The sequence below is a fragment of the Ciconia boyciana genome, chromosome 1 (assembly GCF_034638445.1).
Source record: "Ciconia boyciana chromosome 1, ASM3463844v1, whole genome shotgun sequence".
Taxonomy (NCBI): domain Eukaryota; kingdom Metazoa; phylum Chordata; class Aves; order Ciconiiformes; family Ciconiidae; genus Ciconia; species Ciconia boyciana.
The window spans coordinates 55,578,474-55,603,988 of record NC_132934.1 but is presented as its reverse complement, the minus strand read 5'-3'; the positions used below and the strand labels follow the sequence as shown (position 1 = coordinate 55,603,988).

The 25,515-nt window shown below is 38.1% G+C and overlaps 1 protein-coding gene across 5 annotated transcripts in view; it reads right to left on the bottom strand.

Annotated features, from left to right (window-relative positions):
- Window positions 1-25,515, bottom strand: part of ATF7IP (activating transcription factor 7 interacting protein) — a 113,404-nt gene that overhangs the window by 84,343 nt on the left and 3,546 nt on the right. The window contains exons 1-2 of one of the 5 annotated variants that reach the window (XM_072867539.1): window positions 18,980-19,125; window positions 18,364-18,444 (exon numbers count right to left, since the gene is read on the bottom strand). The exons of 2 other annotated variants lie outside the window; for them this stretch is intronic. In XM_072867539.1, coding sequence (XP_072723640.1) covers window positions 18,364-18,377 — 14 coding nt within the window. In that variant the 5' untranslated portion in view covers window positions 18,378-18,444; window positions 18,980-19,125. Of the gene's footprint in view, window positions 1-108; window positions 890-11,472; window positions 12,185-18,363; window positions 18,445-18,979; window positions 19,126-25,515 lie in introns of those variants that run through there. 2 more of the 5 variants (XM_072867560.1, XM_072867550.1) reach the window with 2 other exon arrangements.

Genomic DNA, 25,515 nt, shown 5'->3' with positions numbered 1-25,515 from the left:
CTGCATTGTTTGGGGATAGCAGAAGCAGGCCTTGCCTCTGCCGTTGTCCAGAAAATGTGTACACCTGCACAGTAACAGGGAATAACTCCATATACATATCAGAATTACCTTGAGGTAAGGAAATCTGTTTGGAGGCTTAAAATAGATAGGCGTATGTCTTGGTAACACATGGTTGCCTCCCCGATTCTGGGTGAGGAAGGTGCCACTGACAATTATGAAACAGGACAAGACAGGCTGAAGCAGATTCTCTCTCCTGTGGGACAGAAAGGCAGTTTGGGTCTGAAGCAGTATTTCATAATCCTCTCCATAACATTTGCTTGGGAGTGACACAAGTCCTTAGTCTGACCATCCTAGAAGATACCCTTGAATGTAACCCTGAAGAACATCTGAAACATGTCTTAAGATGGGTATCAAGAGACTATATGGGTGTGATGCATTTCTCTGCCTCAAAGTCATATGGGTAGTGGAACAGTCAAGAGTGCTGCACAGAAGCACCTAAGGAAGTAATAGTCTCTCATGCCAAGGACCGAATCCTAAAAAATAACAGAACATTTGGCACCAAAGGGTATTCTGGAAAAATAGCTATTTTGTTCATCAGGCTTCCTTTGGTTCTAAAAGTCTCAGTTCCCAGAAAGATAATCAATAACCAGGCTAGGCATAGAGGCAGTCTTGCCAAAAATTAAGTCAAAATGCCCAGATTCTTGCATGATCATCTTGTTCTGGAAACTGCTCTCTGCTTTTGAAGGTGTGTTTTTTTCAGCTTCTCTGTTCAAGATTTCTTCAGATCTGAGGTTCAATACGAAGGGCTTTAATTTCTCACAAAGATCCATAAGACTGCAAAGTTCATAATCTTTCAGTTATCCAGGCAGTGAAGCTGAGATGAAGCAGACATGCATACATACGGAATTCAGCTCTGAGTAGAGTCAGATACATTCTCAGTATCTGTCAGTCTGAGGGGATGTGTGAAGATTTATGCTAGATCCAGGTACAGTGAAGGCCAAAGGCCTGGAGATTCCAAAGTCTCCATATGCCAAGAGCAGAACTTCACTAGCAAAGATGCACCAGTCTGTAAAAGCAGAAAAGCACTGAAATCAAAAAAAGGAGAGAACAAAACAGAAGTCTTTGGGACCAGAATGTAGTAGCAACAAATTCTCTACACCTCGCTGGACAGCCAGAGTTTCAGGGCAAGCTCTGCCTGCTTGCTGGCAGGACAACACTCATGTATCCCTACGGATACATATGGCTTTGGCCAACAAAGTCACAATGACCGTTCCTCACAATCACATAAAATTGCAGGGGGGTGGGGACAACCCCAAAATAAAACTTGGGATTACTCTAATACTTGTTTTCTACTCACAGTGCATGTGTGTTTGTGTGTGTGCATGCATACACACAATGACAAATCATGAAGGAGGATGTCTCATTACCTTTAGCACAAGATACTATGATGTGGACGATAAAGCACCAGACTGGTGCTGAAGATGATCTTGTTTCCATCTCAATTCCACTGCTGATCAACAATTTAGCCTTGTCAAATCAGCATTATCTCCTGCCTCAGTTTTTCTTGAGTGTAAAGTGAGATACAGAAATGAGTCTTTTTCTGTAAACTCTACTGCCAAAAGTCAGGTATTGTGACGAAGTGATCTAGAAGAGTCTTGCCTGTTGCATTTCCTTAGGAAAAAAGCTTCAGCTAGTCAGCAGGCACAAGCGAAAGATGCAGTAACACATGTAAGCAAATACAAAAGCAAATAAATTTATTTTGAAAAGACAACTTTTATCTAGTTATATGCTTTTTAGGAAGACAATACATTTCAAGTTCACAATGGATATGGAATGTATTTAATAATCTTCCAATCTACACCTCACCATAAAACCATTGCTTTTGAAGTAAAATAAAGAATGAGAGAAAGATTTCTAATACATCTGAAAATACACATTATGCAATTTTGGAACAAAACCACCCAAAATGCTTTTCTTGTAAGATTACATGGTGTTATTTGAGGGAAAAGGTGAGGTCAGATGACTGTCAAATTATGAATTCCTGTCATCTGGCATGATTTTCTGTGAAGCTTAACATTGATTCTGAATATCCTGGGTTTAATTCTTGATCTTAGGGCCATTATAACATTGTGCAGAACATATTTTACCAAGTAAGGGACTTCCCTATTATTTAAGAATGTTGTATCAGATATTGAATGCATTTTGAAGAGTGGAAGTTGTCATTAATATATTCATTGCTTCTAAGAAAATTCCACAAGTTACAAGTTCATTCCAAATGACACTGTTTGTGTAGTCTTTTTTCACAAGGATATTGAAATAAACATGACCAAAACCCCCAAATAACCAAAGCAAAAAGATCTATTTCAGTGCTTCAGCATTTTTGCTGAGGATTAAAATGCTTCTCCTATGAAAACGGTTTCTAGAAAATATCAGTCACCAAAAATTTTAGACAGTGCTTCTAGAATCCATTTCCTGTATCTAATCATTCAAATTTATAAGAGCACAAAACAGAGAAAGTGGTATATCTTGATGGGGAAAACCAGAACTACTTGTGCTCTGTTAACCGAACACATGCATCTTAGTTTAAGCAAAGTACAAGCCCATGTTTTACTTGAAGAGTTCTGAAGTGCTCAGACCTTTCAACTTCAAGGAGAACAGGATGCAGAGACAGATGTTATAGTAAGCTGTGGTAAATGTAAAATTTCAAGGAACTTGGGAACACACAGAATGAGACTCAGTACCCTAAGCACAGGCAACTAGTGCTGGTTTTGATGCTCTAGAATCTGCATGAAGGTAGCAGATGTAACACAAGACTTCGAGGAGACCAGTGCCCTTCTGGAATCACAGTTGAAATGCAGAAGTCACATCCTAGAGCATCTAAAATGGCTCTACACGACTATGTCTGAAATGAATCCTATCCTTGAAAACTAACTAACACTAAATTCCAGAAGTGTAGGAAACTCACAGCAAATGCCTCCTTTCTTTCTCCAAGCTATCAACAAATGGTTTGGTTGCTGCAGAGAAAGTCTCTTGGGGACTACCTAAGCCACATAATAAAACTAGTATTTTGTGGTATACTTTTAAGAGACCTAAACCCCTAAAATGTCATTTTCTTCATAAGTTTAACACATCAAAAGCGAAGTCCAATTCAAAATTATCCTTGTACTTCACCAAAGGGCACAGATTACATGGGCTGTACTAGCTCAGTAACAGTTACGTATTAATGAAAATTTTGTACTGTACATAAAGGAGGGCTTATTTAACCTCTAAACAGGACTGGGTTGAAGGGCTCTTCAGTGAATCGGTATCATTTCCAGATTTTGACTCAAATAAGAAGCCTGGCCCAGTTTTGCAGGGAAACAACTAATAATGAACATGGATTCTCATATGGAAAGTTCATATTATGTGAATGAGAAACACCACCGCTACAGTTTTGTTCTATCTAGTTTCTACAGTGATAGCTCAGAAGAGCTTAGAAAAAGATTCCACACTAAAATCTTGACAGTCTCAAGGTCCCCTACCTTTCCGAAACAGAATTTAAAGGAATTTCATGATGTTTCTAATAAAAATTTAAAAAATCAAATCACTTCACCTCTTGACTGCCCTTGAGAAACCACTCATCTGGAATACTGTACTTCCAACTATGTATTTCCACTTATGTACACTTTTAACCTGGTGATTGATCTCCCAAACAAATAAGTGATTTGATACACAGTAATGAGGGTGATTCACAAAATAAAACCCCTGGTTGATACGCAGCAGCAAACAAGCTGCTTCTTTTCAACTTTCGTAAAATACATGACCTTGTCATGTTCTGACAGAACATGACAATCTGCTTGTGAATCTTAAATAGGAAGACTGAAATCCAGCTATAAGTTACCCTCAACTTGAAAATGCTTTGTATCAAAACCATGTCTATTCCTTGGAGCTTAAAACTGTACTGCAAATCAAGAAGCAATTATTTGAGCAAGCTATAAAGCTTAGAAAGTATCTGCTTAGTTCGGTGTCCACAGAAACCTTCTCACTCCCACAACTAGTACCCTGATGCAAAAATTTAGTGAAATCTCTTGACATTATATCCAGACCACAATACATATAAGTGTTTGACTAGTCATATGGCACAGCATATGCAAAAGAGGTCTGGGAAGTAGATGCTGCCATTTTATGCATTTGGCGTTTCATGTTAGAGATACCCTAGAGATGTAATTCTAAAATTACATCTGATCGTTGTGTTTTTGGGTGGACCTAGTCCGCTTATACTGAAGTTTCAAAGCACTAAGCTCCACGTCTTAACATACCAGTGTTGTGGGTTCAGGTTCATAGTATTGACTCAGGTTCACAGTGCTCACTGACTTCAGTACCTGTGCAAACACTTTGTCTGGACCAGCCTCCTTGATGATCATGACGGCAGCACTGGACACCCACATGATTTCTTCTCAAAACTCAAACAATTATAAGCTGACTTTATTATTCAGAACCGATTGAAGCTAGAAGTTTGAGCACAGGTACTAACATGTACTTTTTTTTAATAGTCAACGAATCCTGAGAATTTCCATCTTGTTTTCAAAGAGGCGGCTGCTGCTAACAGTATGATGGCCTTCCCAAATGATGCAGAAGCTACAGTAGTGCATTGGGTCTAGCTGAGATGGAGTTAATTTTCCCCATAACAGCCCTCATAGTGCTGTGCTTTGTGCTGGAAGCTAGAAAGGTGTTGATAACAGACCAGTGTTTTGGCTACTGCTGAGCAGTGTTCGCACAGCATCAAGGCTGTCTCGTCAACATTTCTACCCCCTCACCAGTAGGCTGGGGGTGGGCAAGATCTTGGGAGGGGACATAGGCAGGACAGCTGACCCCAACTGACCAAAGGGATATTCCACACCATATGATGTCCATTCAGCAATAAAAGCTAAGAGAAAGGAGGAGGAAGGGAGGGGCATTCGTTATTTACAATGTTTTGTCTTCCGGAGCAACTGCTATGCATCCTGAAGCCCTGCTTCCTGGGAAGTGGCTGGACATCGCCTGCTGATGGGAAGCAGACTAGAAATATTTTGTTTTCCTTTGCCTCCCTACACAGCTTTTGCTTTAATAAACTGCCTTTATCTGGACCCATGAGTTTTGGGTTTGGTTTTTTTTCTTCCATCTTATTTTCTCCCACACACACACCATCATGCTGAGAAGGGGAGTGATAGAGCAGCTTGGTGGTACCTGGTGTCCAGCCAAGGTCAACCCACCACAAGCAGTATCACAGCAATCTTTCAATGTGTGAAGAAAAAGATCCTATCAACAATTTTCAAACTACTGCATATGCTGCATTTGAACAGAATAGTTAACTACCACAGCTGTTTGGGAAAAAAGTTTCTTTTCCATTTTACCATAACTAGAGTACTGATCACCAAAGTGCTTCCATCTTCCTCTAGGGAAAGTCAGCAGCAAACAGGGACTAATAAGTCAGGGATACATGCTGCTTTCGTTAACAGACTTGAGATTTAAAAAAAAAAAAAACACCAAACAACAACAAAAACCCCAACAAAACCCACAAAACAAAAAAACCCCCCACAACACACCAAAAAAAACCACCACCACCACCACACAACTGTGCTTAGAAATTAAAAACTGGTCAGATTTTGCATACAAGCAAACAGCACTGTAGCTATTAAGGGATAAATAATGTTAGCTTTTCCCAGCTCAAGCATCAGCCAGTCTTTTATCAGGCTTGCATTCATTAAAGTGCTTTCATTATTCTGTAGGCTGTTGTTCTAATATCCTTGTTAAATGAATGCTAGTTCTTTGTTAGAAACAATTACTTCTATTTAGAAGACGGAAGCAAAGCCTTCCCCCTGAGGAAGCTCACCTCCCATACTAAGTTAGAAATAATCATGGCATGTCCAAATAACTGATAGCCTCCATCATCGACTTGAAGTAGCACTGAAGTTAACACTTTAACTTTGATAGTTCCTACGATAGCTGGATTTTCTGTGCCAAGTGAACAGTCTTGAACTTGGTTTTGCAATGCCTCTCCTCCATTATTGAGTTGACTGATAATTTCCTACCCTGGAGAATGCAAGTTACTTACAAAATTTGCCTTATACTGTCAGCAATGCTTCCTGGAACACACGTGCAGCTCTTGTGCTGGCATGCATGATACCCGATTTATCCTAGCCAATAAAAGAAAGCAGATGCAATTCTACAGCTTTCTCACTTTGAGAACTAGCTCATGAGACATTAGTTTCATTCCCTCTGCTGCTGTCAAACATATAATAGATGCCATTAGGACAGTCAGCACAAAATCCTGTGCTACAGCCCATTCAGAATTCTCTTTCCATCACATCTTGTGATAGCAAATCCAGGTGTGACAGAGCCTCATAATTTCCCCTTTCTGGCCCCATAATGAAACCAACTGCATGCACTGGAAGTTGCTGATGCTCTACCTCAATCAAAGCTGGAAAACTTCATGAGTACAACTATTTTCAGTAAAGGCAATATATTCATTGGTTGCAGCATAGATTAGCTGATCTTTCCTAAGCAGAGTTCAGATCTATTCAGAATAGCTAACAAGGCTTTATCCTTCCCTCTATGAGGCTGCTGATGGAGAACGAGGGACCTCTTCCCCTCCCACCCCAACACATGAAGTGCAGGCCTATACTGCAACTGATAGCTATACTTGTGACTGATCATAATGTCATTTAAGTTCTAAAACAAGGCAGTATAAAAGTAGCACCATTCACAGCTTTAAATATTGTTCTCTTTGATTAAAAAACAAAACAAAACACCCAAACAAGGCATATTTAAGTGCAAAAGGAAAACATCACATAAGGTGAAATTTTAGGGCAGGTCTGACCACAAATTAAGAAAAAGACCCACAACAAAAGAGAAATAAAATTGTAAATAAAAAGAAGATAAGGTCACTGACTACACGCCACTAGGATGACTGAATATTATTAGGTATTTTACTTTTCTTGACCATAAGGGTTTTCATTCAACAGTTACAAATTTTGCTGCATGGAGATTAAGTCTTGCTCACCGTCCATTCAGAAGGGAGGGGGGAAACAACAAAAGTATCCAGAATCACTGCAATATGTCTGGTAAAATACCAAACTGCTAGAATTAAGGAAGACATTGTAAAGCATGATAACAAAAGGAACCATTTCTAGTCTCAGACCATTAAATACCCTTAGCCATCCATTTGCTGAAACCAGAAAGGCACTTGGCTAATGCAAAGCTGGCTAACTTTCTTGACCTCATCATCTAAATATCTTATCTGGCTAAGAGCCACAAGATGAGAAGGTCCAGGAATTATTCTTGGGCAGAAGATCTAGCCAACTTTCGTGGGGTCTCACCACATCAGTATGAGGCTGGGCATGGTTTGGCTAAATATGTAACTAGCTCTGAGTCAAACTAGTGATAAAGGTTGTAACAGTCCCTACTAGGTAACTGTATCCAATAACCAGAAATTTAGATTACATGGAACACTTCATGCCAGCACTATCCCATGTAACCCAGCTGCAGAGTTGCCATAGTGGGCAAGTCATACATCAGCTGTTCCAAATCCATGTGCCATCTAAGTGCCATAGGTTGGCCATTCTTCTAAGCCTGTCTTCAAATTAAGATTAAATGTCTTTCTGGAAAGAGACAAAACACAAAGAAAGAAAATTCACTGCTTCCTTTACTCACTCATATTATAATTACAAAAAAAAAAAAGGGTACCATATTCACCACCATTCTGTCTCCAGCTTCCCATTACTTTCCCCCCCGCCCCAGACTGGAGAACCTATTTTAGTAGTAATTTTTGCTTTCTGAATGAACATATTCAATGGAATTACTGCTTTATACTAATTCTTTCTTTTAGAACTCAAGACTGGGCTGCATAAGCAAAAACATACTCCGCAGATCAAAGGAAATTATTATTCCACTCTGCTTGGCACCTGTGACGCTACAACTGAAGTATGGTACATCCACTTTTGGGACCCTGAATGCGAGAGATTGATAAGCAGGTCCAGTGGAGGACCACCAAGACGGTTGAGGGCTGGAGAACATGACAGATGAGATGAGACTAGTGAGCTGAATTTGTGTAGCATGAAGAACAGATAGCTAAGTGAGGAGAACTAATTGCTCTGTTCAGAAACCTAATCGGCGTTCATAGAGAAGACAGTCTGTTTTCAGAGATGCACAGCACACTGACAAGAGGAAATATAGCTTGCAGCAAGATAAATTCCAGATAGATACAGAGAACGGTTCTTCACCATAAGGGTGGTCAAACACTGAAACAGCTTGTCCAGAGTGGTTGTGTAATCTCCACCCTTGCTGACTTTCAAACCTCACCTTGACAAACTCTGGAGCAACCTGGTCTAATTTTGAAGTTACCCTCCTTTGAAGATGATGTCAGACTAGGTGACCTCCAGAGGTTCCTTCCAACCTAAATTATCGGTTTAACTTTTAAATTATTTTACAATTTTGTGTTCTTGAGCCAGAGTGATTTTTGTGTCTTTTCCCAGGACCCTTCCTAATTTTTCAACATTGTAAAAACACCCTATGGACAACAGGACTGTAACCTGTATTGATGCAGAATTCACATCATCAGTATAACCAAGGCAGATTAATAGAGTAAAGCCTATGACTTCCTTACTCTTTCTCTGTATTCAACAGAATTTCAGCCCCTCTACATTAACTTCTTATTTGGGACTTCAGCTCACTTTTTTTTGTCTCTATGATCCCTACTTAATTCCAGGGTAGGGTTTCCTGTTAAGCAGGTATGTTCTATAACGGATGGTTTCTAAACGTACAACTTCAGATTTTGCTGTGCAACTGCAGACAGACTGTGAGTAGGTCCCACAAAGCAAATGATCCAAGATGACTCTGTAAGAGTCGATCTTTCTATCCTCTACAAGTTAACAAAAGTAACTGCTTTACAATACCAACCGTAAAGAAACTTTACTTGGAGCATGCTTCCTACCCCTCTCCTCCTCAAAAGCTTTAAAAAGCTTTTAAATTAATTTAATGTTTTATTGATACGGGGTTTGGGGTGGGGTGGGGAGTTGTTTGTTATTTAAGAAAAAGACTGCATCAAAGCATACTTGCATTACACATATTGGGTATTGGAACCCTTTTCTAAAAGAAATTACATTAGGATTTTTTTAAACAAAGTTTTATTTCCATTAAACCACCTCAGCATTAATTCTAAGAATATTCTTTCTCATTTACTGACTCTCTCAGTTGTCCCTCCATTATTTTTCCCCAGGATTGATGTGAGGCTAAATAGTTATTTATGTCATCCTGCTTGACCTTTTTAAATAAGAAGTCTTCAAGGTCTTCTGGAATTTCCGTTGTATTTTAAGTTATTGGGAGGGACACCTCAGAAAATAAATATTCTCAGCCAATTCTTTTAGAACTCCTGGGTGCAGATTACAAAGACCTGCTTATAGCCTTCGTTAAGAAATGTATATGATAGACTCTTTAGTATCTTCCTTGTAACCTCTAGATTTCAAGTACTTAAGTTACCTGCGAGATATTATAAAGTAATCTCACTTCTATCTAAAAAAACCCCAAAAGATATTCACTGTAATCTTCTGCCTTTTCTCTTTCACTATGAATATTATAATTGTCACCTACATTACTGTTAGAATTATTTCTAAATTTTTAACAATCTCACCTTTGTTATCCTTTGCTGTACTAGCCAAGGTTTTCTCTCAGGAACACTTTGTTTCTTTTAATCAGTTTTCTACATTTTTCACACCCCACTCAGTGCCATTCCTCCTCTACCATCCTTGCACTTACACTTTACAGAAAAGGAGAGAGGGGCTCTGAATTGCTTCCTTCACATTGCAATGAAAGCAATACTGATTTTAACAGATTTTGCCCTTTTTATGGGCAACCTTTATACTTGTTAACTGCGATTTCTAATGTAATTTATTTGGGGTTATCTACCATCTACCTATTTACATACTTTCTCACATGCACACCCCTCCCCCCACCACCACCATTTTTGTACTTTTTTTAGTCTGGACATGCATATAACCCAACTTCTAAATGACAAGCAAAATTGTGTCCCATATCAAATTTTAAGTTATCACTAAAAAAAGTTATCAAATGTTTCAAAGTAAACGACATATGTTAAAAAAAAAAAAAAGACTAATTTGGCCCAAGTTGTTGGCATGCAGCATTTTACTCTGCCATATCAATGCAGAAGTATACCTTTCTCTATTATAATTTAATTCCCCCCTCCTCAATATCAACCAGTTATCGTTCTCTTTCCTAGCATATTTATATCTTCTCTATTGGCTTTAATTAACAGTCCATTTCAGAATGGCTCCAATACTTTTACTCCCCAACATTGCCATTTTAAGCTCAAATAATCTATACCTACCTACTTTGCCTTTCTACACCTACCTACTTTGCCCTTCTACTTTTTTAGTTTTATTCTCTTCGATTGACCTCATTTTTCCTTCAACTGGACCAGGCCCATCTACTGCCAGTTCCGCATCCCTATCTTGAGCTGCCATCTACCTTTAAGTAACCACATTTTCCTTGGCCTGTTCATGCATCTCCAATTATCTCTTTTCTCTAGCTCAGAGACTTCCCAGATCCAGTCATTTTCTTTTACCATCTCCCCTTCCCAGTCTCCCACCCTGTCACAACTTGTTTGACTTGTAAAATAGAAACAACGCAAATACATTTGTGCAGAACTAGCACATCTGCCCCATGCATTCATTTCATGCATTACATGCATAACCACAATACAGTATATTATATAATTAGCAATACTGTCATTTTCTAAAATTTGCTGCTCTAAGGCAAGCTTATTTTCTTCTGAGAGGGGAAATCAGATAAATATCATATTCTGATCTGTTTTCCTATTTACAAATACACCTTTTTAAAATTTACATAAATGCACTTAAGAATGTGCATTTATAGTAAAAGATACACGGACAACAGTTCAGCGTCCAATACTTTTAACAGCTTTGCTATCTCAAAAATAAGAGAATTCAAACTACAACTAAGATAATGAATTTTCTTCATAATACCATGAAGCTAAAAAACCACCACTGGTGGATTCAACCTTCTTAATTCTGCACCCTTTTCAGGGGTAAGCTCACAGCATTGCTAAGCCTCCATGTGCATCAACTGGTGTCACTACAGAGACAAAAACAACACAGTAGCAAAACAGTAGGGGTTTGAACCAAACAAAAACAGTAACATTAGCAGCAAAAACTATATACTCAAATTTCTAGTATTTTTTAAAGTCTTCAGTTTTAAGTAAACATTTTACAATAATTGCTCGTTAATGTTCCCCGTAACAACAGCGACCCAAAAATAATTACAGCAAGAACAAATGACTTCCGGGCTTCCCAGAAAATGCCTCTTGTATTTAAATTTAATTCCTGGCATTATGCCAAAGTGGGGGATGGGCACCTAAGTGGAAAAATAACTTCAAAGGTCTCTAAAACATTAATGCAGAAAACGAGTTGCTTCTCTTACCTGGTGAGAAGGTGGCACGTGCAAAATGAGCTTCCTCCTCTGAGTAAGCCACTGACATGTAGCTCATTTGCATAAGTATCACGAGCTACAAGTAGACTTCCAGGTCGGCCATCTTGATACTAAGATCTTGTTTTGTTTACATAGCAGCATGAGTACTATTTTTTAGCCAGCCTGAGCTATGCTGTTGTACCTCTCAGCTAGTAGCCTACATCTGCTTGTTAAAGCCTGCTGACACTCCCACTTCTCCACACAAGTGGCTGAACGTGGGTCAGGAGTGCCCCTGCAGCTCACTAAGCATGCCACAGCCTCCAAGGGAACGTTGCAACTGCAAGTGCCTCCAGTCGGACTCTTTGTACTGCCTTCTCTGCTGCCAACTATTAGCACTGCAGCAACTATGTGCAGTGAAGTACCTCCCACATACCACACAGTAGTACCAACAAGCATAAATTTATTACAGCGCAAGACAGCACACTAAAAAAAAGGCAGCTGAAATTTCCTCAGTATTTCCACTTACTGCCAACCTAATTACACCTAGGTTCCTTTGTACATCTTTTCACATTCATCAGTCCAGCTCTTTCGGTCCAGAAACCAGAGTGCTCCTGCAATCCATGCACAGGAGAAGTCCATGACACATGTTAGTTGCTGCCGACGCGGAGCCAGACTGCAGTTACAGCTAGCTGGCGCCAGTAAAAATTTACATAAAGGGGGCCTCATTACAAGACTAAATTGCAGCAGAATATTGCTGAGCAAAGCCTCCCCTCGCCCCCGCGAGACTACTGCGGGTTCTAGAATATATCACCTAGTTATTTGCTTACTAATAATCCAGATCCATGTCAAAAGTCAAGTGCTGCTCTTACTGTTTACAGAAACGAAAACTGACAATAGTCTCTGCAAAAGAAATTCCACCTTGAAGCCTGTTCCTAGTAGGATGCTACACACTGCACTGTGCACAGCGATTCTGGTGAGCGCTCTGTAATAACTGAAATAACACCGAAAAAATGGGTGTGCTCAAATGCTCAGCAAACAGATTTTCTTAAACTGGTATTTCCAATATATCACAGCCTACCAATAACGAATAGGTATCAGCTCCAAGTAGGACACATCCATGTTTAACCTAATGCTGACAGGTAACATGTCTGGCCATTTAATTTGCTGTTTCCACTTCACATTTAATTTTTCTTCATTAGGCAGATTAAGAAAAAAATCCCCTATTTGGAGCTGTGGACTTTATCTTTTCAAGTACCTAAAAGGTACAGTGACAGGTAGAGGCAGAAGCTTGGATTTCAGCCTCACTGACTTCAAACAGTTAATTTCTTAATTCTTACCTTTTTCCTTCCAGTCAAAGTCCAATTACATTAATAAATTAATTACATTTTACAAATGCTTATTCTAAAAGTCACTGTACTTTGGGGGGAAAAAAAAGCAGCCAGGCTTTGCTTACTATTAAGTGTGTCTATGTAATGGATTAATCATTTGCCAATACCTTTTTCCTCTTATTTGCTGCCTTATAAGAAACTCTTAGAACATGAAACAACTCAATGCAAATAAAGATAATATTTATACTAACTATAAACATGACTTTGTGAAACTCTAAATAAAATAAAGTTAAACCCACGGTAACGTTTGGCTAGCTACGCATCTAGCAACACTGCTGTAGTTGCAGCCTGGCACCATTTAGTGGAAAAGGAAAACGATGGAGACAGTGATGCTTGTCGATTCCAGCGGAGCAAAGGCAGAGCGCCTCAGGACCTGAAGAGCCTGCTTTCGCCACGGGCCTCTTCTAGTTCCCTGCATTGTTCCTCTTTAGAATGCCAACAGTGTCAAGGCTATATATAGTCAAATTGCTTTATATGTCCCCTTTTCCACTGTCAGCATAATTTGCTGTATAGCTCGTTCTAGGTTATTTGAGGTTATTTAACAGAATTTGCTCATCTGTAATGCCAAAAAGATACCAATTTTGTGTGTGAAAGTATTTAGTAATGCAAATTACTCTTCATTGGTTGTTACAATTCATACTCAGTTATTGTAGCCAAAAGCCTGAAGTGATATGTAAGGGAAAAATAATTATTTTTCCAGAAGGACTGTCACATTAAAATGACAACCATTAACTGTACAAGTGATTTGGTATTGCTCTTCTTTTACCTCACGTGTATCTTTTATCTTACTTTCAGACAGATTTGTGTATGTTAGCACATTTAAGTGCCGTGCAGAATACATCTTTCAGTGATGCTGTTGTCATTGGCAGAATGAATCATCAGATGAACAGCCTCTGGGCTTGAAAATAAAGGGCACCAATGCTGCTTTAAAAAAAGCAAACCAAAACCACCCTTGTGTTGCCCACGTACAGCCGCCCCCCCCCGCCCAGCTCTACAGCCTTGTGCACAAATACCAGAATAATAGCATGATTCTCAACACAGTAAAACAGATACTGCAAAATAAGAGCCTTTACTTGGAGCATTTTCTATTCTCGGCTCCAGTCCTCTCAGGGAAGTCCAGGCCAGAGCTTGCCAGCAGCCCCGCGGGCGAGCTCTCCATCTGCCGTCTGGGGGAGGCACCACCCCGCTTCCAGAACGTTCCGGCAGAGTCACCCACACTCCCTCGGCTTTACCTTCCTGTCTGTGCCTTCTTGCCTCTCGCACCCCTAGCTATAATACAGCTGGTTTTCAAACGCAAAGTTTTTACGTAGAGGAGGAGCCATTGGTTTAGTAGTTAGAAACGCACCAACTCGGTTATAGAGGGCACAGGGGGCTGCCCCCGAGCTAGAGGTGAACTGAAGTAACTGGAGGGCTTGCCGAGCCCCAACCAACTGCAGCAACGTCTGCCGGTCACACAGAGCCGACCAACCGACCCTGAAAACTAGCACAGGGACCACTTCAGTTGCTTCCAAAACGGGGTATTTGGGTGGGGGTTAGTTTGTTCTTTTCTTTGGGGTGGGTTGGTTTTTTTTTGGTGTGTTTTTTTTTTTTTCCTCCTTTTTGGTGTGTTTTATTGGGGGGAGGGGGAACAGGGGGGACGGCAGGACATGGTGGTGGGTTGTTTTTTTTAATGCGGGAGTACACCCTCGGAGAATAAACAATAGCATACTCAATCACATTCTCCAGTGACTGCCACTACAGAAAAGCCAAGATGTCTGCCTGCCTTTCCCACGTTTAGCGTGCAGTCAGTGGAAACACCCAAGAGCTTTTATGACTTTGCCTTCTCAAAGCCAGTTAACAGGACTCTTCTGCCAACACGCACGCAATTTTCTAGTCTCTCATCAGAAGGAACCTTAAAGAGCAGATGTTACAGTCAAAGGTAATAACGCCAGTTGGGTTCAAAATAATTACTATTAGCTGTATGGTTTCAGTTGGTACCTATCAAAGACAACACCTTCAAATTTTAAATATCAGTTGATTTCATCTCAGAATAGAAAGGTATAGAAAAGTCTGCCACAGAACTATTTGCCTAATTCAGACACAATTTTAGATATTAAAGCATTTCATTGACAAAGTTTGTCTTAAAAGAAAAAAACAAAAAACAAAAAAACCCCACACCACCAAAACCCCCATTATATAATCTGAAAAATGGGTAACTCTTCCAGGCAGTAACAGACTCTAATGTTGCACTCCCTTTCTTTTAGAAAGGGAAAATACTCACTTTGACTCCTTATCAACTTCAGAAAAAACCCGTTTTGCTCACTTAAATTTACATAAAGAATTTTGTCATTTACTAAACAAATACTGAAAAGCTGACAGATCTTAACCTGCAAATCAAGATGATGCAGAAAAAAATTAACATTTGCCTTATTCATAATTCCTTCGAAGACACTACATTCTTAAGAAAAACATAGGAGAGTTTACAGCTAAAAATAAAGGTCCAATTTAACTGTTTAGTAAGTCATAATGCGATTCAGTCTTTAAGATTCAAAACAGTTCTAAGTGCTTGGTAACCATTTATTTCTAGTACCTAAAGAACCAACAAGTCAGCTGTTTGAAAGTGATTTGCATGCATTAAACAGTATTGCATTAATTCAGCAGCCCATTCCAGTTTGTTTTGAATCCTGCCTGAAATTGTTTGCTCCCAAAATATCTACCAAAACAGAAGATGCAGCTGTGCAAATTGAGACAATTTTGAGTTTTAAGAGGAACATAAAAAATAAACAAGCCATGTTAGAATGGTTCCAAGCAAGTACGATTTAGTAATGAAAAACTATCCAAATAGTTGGAGCACAAATGAAAATAAAGTAGAATCATTTTCTTATAATCAAATACACCATTTGCAAAAAAATGAATTTAAAAAAATGTGAATCTATACACTCCTTCAGAGTAAACTATTGTTGGCTATTTCTCTGTGACAAAGTCATGTGTATTTGAGACTGCTACCGTATTAGGAATTTACTTCTGAAAGCCTATCCTTCAAGTTTACCTATCAGCAGTAGTACAAAGCTAATTGTTCTAGGATGCAGCAGGTCTCAGAAGTGGAGAAAATGCAGACACAAGAACAGTGAGCAGAGTCTGACAATGCATCTCACATTAAAAATGTATAGCGATCAATTCAGTTGAAGTCATTAATTCATTATACACAACTATTTATAATTCAAATAATGAACATCTAATTTATATATTTAATAAAAGCTTTTTTTTTTCTTTTTCTTTTTCTTTAACATCCACCAAAGTGCCTTGTTCCCATGCAGGTAAATCAGTGTTTTTCATTTTCTTTCTGACTACTAAAGAACAAACTATTAACACCATGGGAGGGAACAGAGAAGAGATCATGCTGTCAGCTACCAGTACTACTGTACTGCAAGCATTAGTGTACTTGGACTTCTGGGAACAGGGATGTGTTCCATATGCCACAGAGGTTTCAAAATCTACCATACTTTATGCATTCCAACACCCACTTCAGGAAAGCAAAAAGAAAACCACCCCCACAAAAAAAAAAAAACCCACCAAACCCAAACCACAGCACCCACCCAGCTCACTACAACAAAACACTACAGCTCCCTGCTGGGCCAGTCATTTTGTACAGCACTTCCAAGAATGATACTGTTTACAAAACAGCCTATTAAAGAGTAAACCAAAACCAAAGGGAAGGGAAGACACCGAGACAACAGCCTTCCTCTGGACTCTGGCAATTTCTCCGTGCCTTTTCTGTAAAATGGGAATAAGCTTACTCAGCTCACAGAAAAAAATATGGGCAACAAAAAAGGCACAAAAAGGACTGTATGAAAGACATGATGTGAATGTACAACGTTTTACTCAAATGTAACACATGTGAAGAACCACTCCTTACAGTGAATGTAAAAAAAATATGCTACTTTTCCTTTTCATGCTCCCATTAGAGGGGGTTAACAAACAAACAACAGAACCAATAGCACTTGACAATTTTTATATGCCTACTGTTTTATAACGTTTTCATATGCTCCTTAAAAAAAAAAAAATCCCAAAAATACCTGAAAAAACCCAAAAACAAAAAACCAACAACAAACCACCACAGGACGTGTATGGTAAAGTATGTTTTAGACATAAAATTTCATGCCTTTCAATGATTACAACATCGGAGTTCGGCGATCTTATTATAAAGAACAAATTGTTTCTGCTTGAACAATATGAGTAATTAACATCTGGAATTAATCAACAACAGTAACTGACTAAAAACCACACAAACACAAACCTCAGTAATCATTTATAAGACCAGGTCAACATGACTTGACTCAGAGTACCTTGCAGAAAACCAGAAAGATTATTGTTTGGGGGATGGGAAGAAGGAAATCTCACTACATTATTAACCTGCATTCATTAGATGAGGTGAATGTATGGCAAAACGTCACATTTTATCAAGATAAATGCATTTCAGTAGAACTAAAAAGTCTGAAAACTCTGACAACAAGAGTGCACAAATGTTCTCAGGATCTTAACTATCTTATCTAATCAAAAAAGCCACTATGAACTAAAATCTGCCTCAAATCTAAACCACTAAACAAAATTCCACTAGCAATAAAACACGTAATAAAACTGCCTACCTACATCTCATCATCACCTGTGACTATGCATTCGCATTATTCCCATCACTGATCTTTTATCCTAAAGCAGGAAAAATCTTATGACCAATTACTTACAAATTTACAGTTAGCTGAAGTCAATTAATCAACCTGGGCTTAAAATCCTGTATTTTACTGATTTTTTTTTTTTTTAATCATACCAAATGCACACAGTAAACATGGAGAAACCACGTCTCCTGAGAACCTGATGTGCACTATCTGCCCAGAATACTTTGTTTCTTTATAAACAGTGTATTGTCATTAACAATAGAAGATCATTTATGGGAACAGATATTTAAAACCTAATTTAGCCACCAAGTGCTTTCTTACGGGTATGCTAAAAGCACCAAAATTAACGTGCAAAAACATGGAGGAAGGACTAAACTTTTAGGTGTTTAGCACTGACTTTCACATCCTTAGCACTAAATTCAACTTCAGACACGAAAATACTATGGGCTACATCCTGATGAGTTATCCAGCTCTTCTGCTGCTCCTGATATGTTTCTGGAGAACTTCAAGTAACTTCCTATTTAATTACTCTCAAATTAACTCTCATCCAGCTTAAGATCCCATAAAGACCTTAACTAGATATTTGAGACAGACACAAAACAAGAAAAATGTCGTCTTCCTCCGCCTTCTTTTCTGTTCTCCCCCTCCCCAATGGAAAAAAGCTGAGCACTGCTTTTCTCCCACCTTCATGTCCCTGGACACTGACACCCATCAACTACCTTTTAATGAGCACTGAGGATGACAGACAGCTAGGCCACCAACCAGTAACACACACAGGAAAAGACTAGGCCATGTGAAACCACTAGCACTTTGAAACTCAGATTTCCATTAAGTTATACAAAAGAAATAAAATAATAATTTACCTTGAAACTTTCATTCTATCCTTTGTAGTAGTTCTGCAGAATTTATAGTAGTGTTATTCTTGAGTAGCAAATAACTGCTACCTGCAAAATAGTTAACATTTACATAATCATTGCTATTCCAATGTATTTACGCAGGTTTTGTAGTTCTTATCTACCGTTGGAAAAAGTTACATGTTGAAAATATGATAATCGAACGTAAATCTAACCACTTGGTTACAAAAATTTAACAAAGTTTATAAAGAGTTTATGTTTTAATTAAAGTATGAGGCAAGCTTTTGAGAAAGGGCAGCATAAAGTGAGAGCTCTTCTGGCCTGGTAAGGAAGTAAAACATAATTAAATAATTTGATTAGCAAGACATATGGGTATGACCTTTGACCTCTCCTGTCCCACCCAATCTACCCTTGTAACTGAGAAAGGATAGAGGTCTATGAATTAATTCAGTGAGAGAGGGGAGGGAAAACAAAAAACATCAAACAAAAAAAATCCACCAAAAAACACCCTCCTGTTGACAAAAAAAGGAAAATATTTTAAGATATTTTATACAGCTCCGAATTAGTTATTTTTGCCTAAACAAAGTTTAAAATTGTTTCTCAACAAAGCAGAGCTAGTGCTTACCTCTAAGGTCTGGAGCATGTGATGCCAACAGCTCTGCTCATTTGCATGCAGTCAAGCTAAACTGCTGCACTTCGTCAGCCATTTTGAAACTGCACTGTCTCAGCTGCACTAAGAATGTGATTAAGATGGCTGCGATGTGCACTCAAGACCAGCCACTCAGTGACACTCAGCAGTGGATAAAACATTTATACAGCAAAGTACCTCCCTCTTTGCCACACTGCAACAAACCGCACAGGCAGAGGGGGGCCAGAGGAATGGTTTCTTTGACAGGCAGGAAATGGTTAATGCATGGCTGCAACACTGCAGCTACTCAGAGCACCACTGGTGAAATGAAAACTAAAACAAACCAAAAACCACTGAGACGCAGCCCTGCTAGGTCTGTGATCCAGGATTTGTATTGCATACTTCAAATCCCTCCGGACTCCAGGCAGTTCAGAATCCATGTCACATATTAACAGCCACACATAGGGAGCCAGATCATGCACAGAACTGACAAACATTAGGGAATACTTTTCAAGAGCAGCCTCATTTCAGTCTTTTTAAAAAAAAAAACAAAACAAAAACCCCCACAACAACAAAAAACCCCTTAAGAAACTGATCTATACCTTTTTACAGCACCGCCTATTTTGAAATATTGTGTAATATGAGTTGCCCAATAAAACAGTTTTACTGGGGGAGGGGGGGGCGGGGGGCGGGGAGGGAAAGGAAGTTCACTTTATAGATAAGGAAGTTAGGAAAAAACCCAAGAACACTCCAGAACTTCAGTGCCCACAGAAATCAAGTATCTAATTCTTTATAATTGATGCAGTATGTTGTGTAAGTTTTTCAAAGAAGAGACATATCTAGAATCCCTTCAGCAATTTTGCTGGAATTGCTGTAATGATACCGCGTAGTTCGTTCCTAAAGAACTGGTTTGGGAACCTACGGGGGGACAGAGGGGTTGTCAAACAAATACACAATTTTAATGCAAGCAGAACTTCGGATAATACAGGTTCCTCTTTAATAGCTGTTCGTTAACACCAATTACTTGGTCTTGTCCAGGCAACAGTGGATCAGTTCTGGAGGAAGCTCCTCTATATCTCCTCTCTTCATCATCTACACCTCTTCTACAAAGTCCAAATACAGCTATTTTAAAACAAAATAACTGCAAGTGCACATGGGGCAATCCTGAAGGAAGTTATTGTTTAATTACTCCTAATCTTCTACCAAAAAATAGTCTTTGTGATCCAAAATTAGCCCAACATGGTAAGCCCCCCCCCCCCCCAAATTGGAAGAACATGCCCTCCATCTACTTCTTTTATAAGTGTCTAAACTTACGTAACTCTGCATGTCTGTTGCCAGCTGTAGCTGCTTATTTCAGGACTGATTAATCATGCCAGCAGTAGTTGTCTGATGCACTCATCAGCACCACAGTTAATATTTCAAACTTAAAAAATATTGAAATACACTATCTGGCTAATACAAGGACTAAAGGAAAAGCATGAGTTGCAACACAAGAAAAAGTACATGCCACATACATGTAAACAGCTACATTGATTATTATAATCTTTGATAATACTGTACGGATTCAGAGGACTAAATTAAAATATGCTTGAAGTTCAAATGCCCAAAAGACAAGTCTCTCAAAAACAAATTTGTGAAGACTGGAGAACAACTTAATTACAATTAATTTAAAAACACGCGCTACACTGAAGCTTTTATTCAGCAAGACCTATTATTAAATAAAAAATCAAGTTTACAACAAATTCAAAAGAAACATTTTCTATTGTGGTTGTAACCCCATGTTGCTTACTCTGAACATAGAACACTTTCAGCTTACAGGGATTTACAGTAACTTGTAACATTTCATAAATGAAATACTAAGTTTGAATTTTATGACAAATATACATACACTTTGATTTCCACAGTAGCAACGTTCTAAATAGAAGAGAATTCTATGTTTAGCGCACCTACAAAATTCCTACATCAAAAGGTGAATTCTGACCTCCAGTCCTAGAAGTTCAAAAAAAACCTAGGGAGGTTCTAATCCGGAACCCAAGAGCTGCACTTGTACAACACTGCATTCTCCAACATTCAGTCTTGGAGTTCGACATATGGAAACCCAATGACTTGAATAGATTTGAACAGGCATAACTACTTGGCAAAAAAATTTCAGAGAACATTTTCACTGTGCCAGAGAAAACAGAACCCGTGTCACAATCCAGTTGCTGCAGTCAATCACCTTACCTTGTCAGAAAGCTTCATGAACATGCAGAGATACCAATATGTTAATACAGACACCTAGTTGCAAAAAATCTAGCTGAATGGTAAGAAACCATATGCATTTACTCAACAGTTCACTTCAATATACTTCGGTTAACATAGTCAGGTGTGTTAATATGTTAAAAAATATTAACCAAACTAATTTTAAAATAAAACTTCATGTTTAATTAAACACAAAATTAGGAGAGAAGTAACTCATCTGAGAATGCTTCGGTCCAGGAAATATTAAAGTGAACCTACACGAATGTGGAATTCCTGTATTAGCGTGGGACTACAATTTCTTATTGCTGCTTAGAGTGGCATCTATACAGGTTCTCTAAGAATTAAAAATAAATAAGAAAATCAGGCATTTTAAAAAAGATTCAGAATGGAATTTAAACTTAACCTGTTATGTTTAGATTTTTCTTAAATACATAATAAAAACTCCAAACAACCTTAACTCTGCCCTCTTTTGATGACATGCCAACACACTACAGTATCATCTCAGCAAGTTCAATTATTCTAGTCATAAGTTAAAATTTAAAACAGAGCTTCCATTTTCCAACCTTCTCATGAACATCAAACAAGAAACTCAAGAGAATGGTACCCTGTCATTTCTCTAATTGTTGCCCTGTATAAGTAATACCACCCCTCACACACCTCTCTTAAATATCATTACATAGAGTCAGACTTTATACTAGGGCTCCTACCCAGAAGAATCAAGGAGAGGCAAAAAATTCTGGACTTTCAGACAGGGTTTTATGTCATTTCACATTACAAGAGCAGTAAAAAAAGCAGACAAAGCACAGATAATTTCTTTTGCTCAAATTATACGCTTAGAAACCAGTCTGCTACATATCATCCACATTTCCTTGTGTACAAACCACATCTCATCCACGTTTCTCATTTACCCTCTTCTTTTGTTGTTCTTTTTTGTTTTGTTGGTTTTTTTATGTTAGTTAACATTAAGTGGACAAAACAGTTTTACACTGATGAAATTCATGAGAGACTACTACTATTTGTATGCATCTGAATTGAAGTCTCAATAGACCATCTACTGAAACCCTCCTTTATTCCTGTATTTACACAGGCCAGTAGGCTGACTTCAAGAAAAATCTCAACTCTCGTTTAGGACTGCAAGAATTTCACAGATAAAAAATACTTAAACTATTGGGGAAAAAGAAGAGTCCATGATGATCATGAGACAAGGAACACTAGAGTCCAAAAAGTCAAAGTCTGCACAACATCTGAGGTCTTCCCATAATTCCAAGCCACTTGATGGTAGGACCAATGAAGGAAATTTTCAATGTATTGACTGAAGTTATCAAGTGAGTATGTTTATGTGCTAGTTTGCTACTAAACACATTTTGAAAGACTTATAAAAAATTACAATGCAACATCTTTTTAAAATTACTTTCTAGAAACTGCAATAAGTTGGATGCAAAAGTAGAAGGGACTTTCTTTCATGTCAGGGTTTTGTTGTTTTTTTTTTTTACCATAACATTTCTTTACACTGTTGTGAAATGGAGGATAATGCTTAGGACAGCACAAATGACCAAGCAAATATACAGGTTAGTTGAATAGCTAGCTGACATATCCACAGTCATATCATTCATAAAGCCTGTGCTTTGAGTACATGAATTTACTTTAGAGCATTTTCAGAAATTGGATCTAGAAGAGAAAAAAAACATTTTTCCTGTATTAAAAATATCCAAGTTACATAGAGCAAACAAGCTCTATTAGTTTACCTAAATATCTCAGAAACAAATTATTCCAAAAAAACCACTTTGCACACAGCCAGCTAATTTACTAAGATCTCACATGATTTAATGTTTGTTCCTGGAAGAAATAAGAGCTGGTAACTCATGAGTACAGTTCTTAGTCATTTATAACATGCACAGCTCAAAATAAAACATCTAAAAAAAAAGCTATGCCCTTTAAAAGTTACTCCTAAATCCCAAAGGAACATAAAGAGCATTTATACAATATACATACATAACCATAGCGTTCTGAATTCCTCCACAGTGATATGATGGAAGCTGACATACAACTGAGGATCAGGCATTTATTTAATACCACATAGTTACTATTATACCTTCAGCTACACCACCAAGGAATCGTTACTAAAAAAAGGGGGGGAGGAAGGGGCAGGGGCAGACTTGCTATTAAATACACTGGTGATTTTAAAAAGTATATGTCAGCAGTACTAAACAAGATAATGAGTGAGCAATGGAACTAATGAAACCACATTTCCTGCAAATTTACAAACATTGCCTTACTACTTTTTATCAGAGTAACTTCAGGTTATCATTGGTGCCCTACCACACTGGGCAAGCAAGTACACATACACGTCTAATCTGGAGCTGCATGATGATGCGACAGCCTCCATACTGCTTTGACAGACAATACCTATGTCCTGACTGACAGCAAATTATCCCTCCCAAACAACGTGTAACTGCCAAGTTCCCTCACTGGGGACAATGGTAGCCTCTCCTCACCCCAGCTGCTTGTTTTCATAAAATTTGCAGGAATTAATTAAATTTGATACTTAATACTCTGTCAAATTTACTGAAAACCAACAGGTCTTTCAAGAATTACTCAGGATAGAACAATTAACAAACAATGATCACAAAATTGGACTACTATACTAGAACTGAGCAGATTTCTGTTAAAGCTTGTAAGACTGTGGCACAATTAAACATTTCTGTCACATACCTGTTTTGCAATTTTCTGCTTAAACAATAAAAGATAATTTATATTTGTTAAACACATTTGTCTTATTAGTGGAATTCCTAAGTGCCATTTAATAACCTTGTTAATGCATTTTTTAAGTTTCATGCAGGCATTTATTCTTCAGCAACAGCATTCTGTTTTTTGTTTAATACTGTCTAACATAACTTCAAATGACAACATAAAACACAAAGCCGCATAAAACTCATGTTTAGCTGAAATTCCACTCTAAACTTTGGGATGGTTTTTTGCATCTATACATGCACACAAATAGTCAAGACAGAACAGAGATAAGAACTAGAACATTAACTAAAACCAGAACATGCAACTAAAGTAAAAGACAAAAAAACCCCAACCAAACAAAACAGACTCCCATTTCTGAATCATAATTCAATTGTTTACACCTTGAAAAGCTAGAAATTTTATTGGTTCAGTTCAATCTTGACCGTTCTAAGAAAAATACTAATGCATTCTGGAGATCCAGTTTCTGGACAACTAGTATCAGTACTTCATATCTCCAAAATTGATCACACTCACTTTTATAGTTTGATCTGTAGGCTAATAATGAACTTTAATGATCAGATGCTTCCAGAGACTTAAAACATTCTACATACGAACTCGAGGATTTTCTGACCCCCATTGCTACAGAAACAGGGAGGAAAAAAAGTAAAAAACACCCCCACAAAAAAAAAGGTAAGACACCTAAACACACTATGAATGACACACAAAATGTCTTCAGGTGAATGAAAATTAAGATCCCACAACATCATGCAAAATTTTGCTTTTAAAAAGACAACTAGAACTCAAAGGCTGACAAAATCTATGCTCCAGATCCTCCTGATTGAAAATCCCAAAGCTAGAAGACTTTACAGTTACCTTCTTTGGGATCAGCCACCAGGCTTTAACATCCAAACCAAGACTGAGCTACAGGAATTTTAAATATTAAGTATTACCCAATTCACATGTAAAATTTATTCAGAGATTAAGACATTCTGCAACTGTCCAACTTAACAGGAACAGCCGATTACAGAGATCCCTTTAGAGAACAACCTAACTTTCTCTCTGCTTCTTAATGAGCTGACAAAAAAAAAAAAAATCTGTTTTTTTTGTTGCGCCACACAACCACCTTATCTTACTCTCCATCCTGCATTTGGATAAGCCACTGCTGCTTCATGAACCATCCCGTATTTAGATAAGTCACTGCTCCTTGATGAACAGTTTCTTATAGTATGGTGGAAACAGGAGAGCATTTTTTAATACAGTACAGCATATAGTGCAATGAGTATAACTGAAATACCAGAATTACAAATATACCTCATAAAATACAAATATACATCATTTGTGTTGGCCAGTTTATGAGTTCCCAATTGTTTTGTTTGTGTAGGTAAATCTCTCAAAGTAATGTCACACACTAAAAAGAAGTAAAGAGTCCAGCCACAGATTTAACTAAAAAATATTAACAATCTTAGATTTCACTGCATTTAAGAGAAACATTATATAAAAATATATTGGGCAGAGGAAAAAAAAAGAAACAAAAACCCCACATTCACATAACAGTTTTATAA